The following is a 2,500-nucleotide window of genomic DNA, read 5'->3' on the forward strand; positions in this document are numbered from 1 at the left end:
ATTCTTTTTTCAGTCTCAGTCAACAAGGAATGCTCAATTCATTGTATGTGTTACAATGACAAATAAAATATATTATTTTCTATTCTATTCTATTCTATTCTATTCTATTCTATTCTATTCTATTCTATTCTATTCTATTCTATTCTATTCTATTCTTCTCTATTCTATTCTATTCTATTCTATTCTATTCTATTCTATTCTATTCTATTCTATTCTATTCTATTCTATTCTATTCTATTCTATTCTATTCTTCTCTATTCTATTCTATTCTACTCTATTCTACTCTAGGGTCTGCCTGACAGTGGGCGTGGCCGGAAGTGGCAAAAGCCGATTAGTCAGCCGCTTCGCCCGTCTCTGGGGGCTGGGGCAGATCTACCAGGAAGTCAGCCTCGTGCTTCCTGTTGCATGCTGGGAGATTGGGTGCTGCGAGCGACTCTCGGCCGACAGGCTCATGCGGATGCTCCTCCCACAGGGGGCGGAGTGCGTTTCCGTGACGACGGCCTATAGGACGCTGCTGGTGTTTGACGGGCTGGAGGAGCTGAGGTCCCCGCTGGACTTCGCCGAGGCCCCGCCCACCTCGGACCCTAAGCGGGAAGTGCCGGTGGCCGACCTCATCACCAACATCATCCGTGGCAACCTGTTGCCGGGGGCGATGCTGTGGTTGCTGTGCCGACCGGGCATAGGCGCCCGCATCCCGGCGGGGCTGGTGGACCGCGTCACGCAGGTGCCGCCGCTCACGCACGCTCAGATCCGAGGCTACGTCAACACGCACCCGCTCACACACACCCGCGCAGAGCAGACCATCTGGCACCATCTCACCTCCCAGAAGCCTCTGCTGGTCCTGTGTTCCGTGCCGGCCGTGTGCGGGGTCGTCGGCGACACCTTGCTCCGCGCGCTCGAGGCCGGGCTGGAGGAGCGACTCCTGCCCCACAGTCTCACGGAGATCTACGTCCACCACTGCTGGCCACAGGCGCAGGAGGCCGAGTGGTCGCGCAGCAGTGCCCGAAAACAGCTCACCGCCCTGGGCAAGCTGGCCTTCTACAGCCTGCTGCGGGGGCGCCACACCCACACGGACGGCGAAGCGCGCGCTTACGGCCTGGATCTGCCCCCGGCGCCGGGGACTCTGGGATGCCGGGTCCTCCGACGCGAAGTGGGCGTGTGTGGTGGCGGTAGTAGTGGTGGTTCCAGTGGCGGTGGCATCGGTAACAGTGTTGGTGTCGGTGTTAGCGGTGGCGGCGTGTGCGTGTGGCGTTTCGCGCACCTGTCTCTGCAGGAGTTCCTGGCGGCAGTGTTCTACTACGCGGCGTCACGTCGCGGAATGTTCGACCTCTTCTCCGAGAGTAGCATGAGTTGGCCCCGCCTCGGCTTCCACAACCACTACCGCGCCGCCGTCCAGCGGGCCGACCAATCGTACGCCGCCGCGCAGAAGAGCGACCACCAGTCGCAGAGCGGCAGCCACAACCAGGCATCCAACCTCCAGCTCTTCCTGCGCTTCCTCACGGGGCTGATGTCCCCGGCGACAGCGGAGCTCGTGTGCGGGGCTGTGGGCGTGTCCAAGGAAGAGCATGCCAATCACCGCGTCGCTGTGTTAACGGCCCTTCAGGTCAAAGAATACTTTTTTTATTATTATTATATGCCGTGTAAATTGGATCAAAATATATAAACGGATGAACAATTTATTTTTTATTTTGCATTTTTTCAAACTATAATTTCATACGTGTAAACAATCATTTTCATACATTTTCATGCAAGTAAACAAGGCCCAAGATATTTTACATTCAGAACAAGATTGTTTTGCATAATACTATGTTGGTGTATCTCAGTACTAATATGGGACAGGTGTGTCGAACAGGGGGGTAAAGTGCGAGTTACCAGGGCCCCATGTAAATAGGGGGCCCACACACAGGGTGTCTACAGGTTTGACCAAGTCAAAATTAAGACATTTTAAGACTTTTTAATACCATTTTCCAAATTAAATTAGGACCAACTTGCAAAATCATACACATGTTCAAATTTAGCACAAAAACCAATTGGTTATTTACATTAATGTAGCCGTTTGAAAACACAAAACTATACAAAATGAACACTAAATATAATACACTAAATATACACTTAATTAAATTCAATAATGCGTTCTAAATTACACTACATGGCTACAACCGATTTCCTTCGCGAAGTTCATCACATGGCTGACATAATTATTCCTCCCTAAATTAAGCTCCACAAATTTAAGACATTTGGGTTGAAAATTTAAGACAAAATAAGACTTTTCAATGCCTTATTTGGCGAAATGGAAATGTAAGACTTTTTAAGACTTTTTAAGGACCCACGGCCACCCTGCACACAGTGTCTGATTCATGTAGATGCTACGCCCCTGCTATTGGAGCAAATGTAAACAGTTCCGAGTTCTCAATATAATAATGAAGCCAATTGGAGCCAATTTGAATTGGAGCCAATTTTGGTCCCTTAGGTAGGGGAAATTCTTTCTCTGCACTTTATC

General features: G+C 50.0%; 1 protein-coding gene across 1 annotated transcript in view; it reads left to right on the forward strand.

The window, feature by feature from the left end:
- nlrc3 (NLR family, CARD domain containing 3) overlaps positions 1 to 2,500 on the forward strand; it is a 36,548-nt gene that overhangs the window by 3,841 nt on the left and 30,207 nt on the right. Inside the window, exon 4 of the mRNA XM_063221395.1 lies at positions 289 to 1,603. Coding sequence (XP_063077465.1) covers positions 289 to 1,603 — 1,315 coding nt within the window. The remainder of the gene's footprint in view (positions 1 to 288; positions 1,604 to 2,500) is intronic.

Source organism: Engraulis encrasicolus, chromosome 17 (assembly GCF_034702125.1).
Source record: "Engraulis encrasicolus isolate BLACKSEA-1 chromosome 17, IST_EnEncr_1.0, whole genome shotgun sequence".
Taxonomy (NCBI): domain Eukaryota; kingdom Metazoa; phylum Chordata; class Actinopteri; order Clupeiformes; family Engraulidae; genus Engraulis; species Engraulis encrasicolus.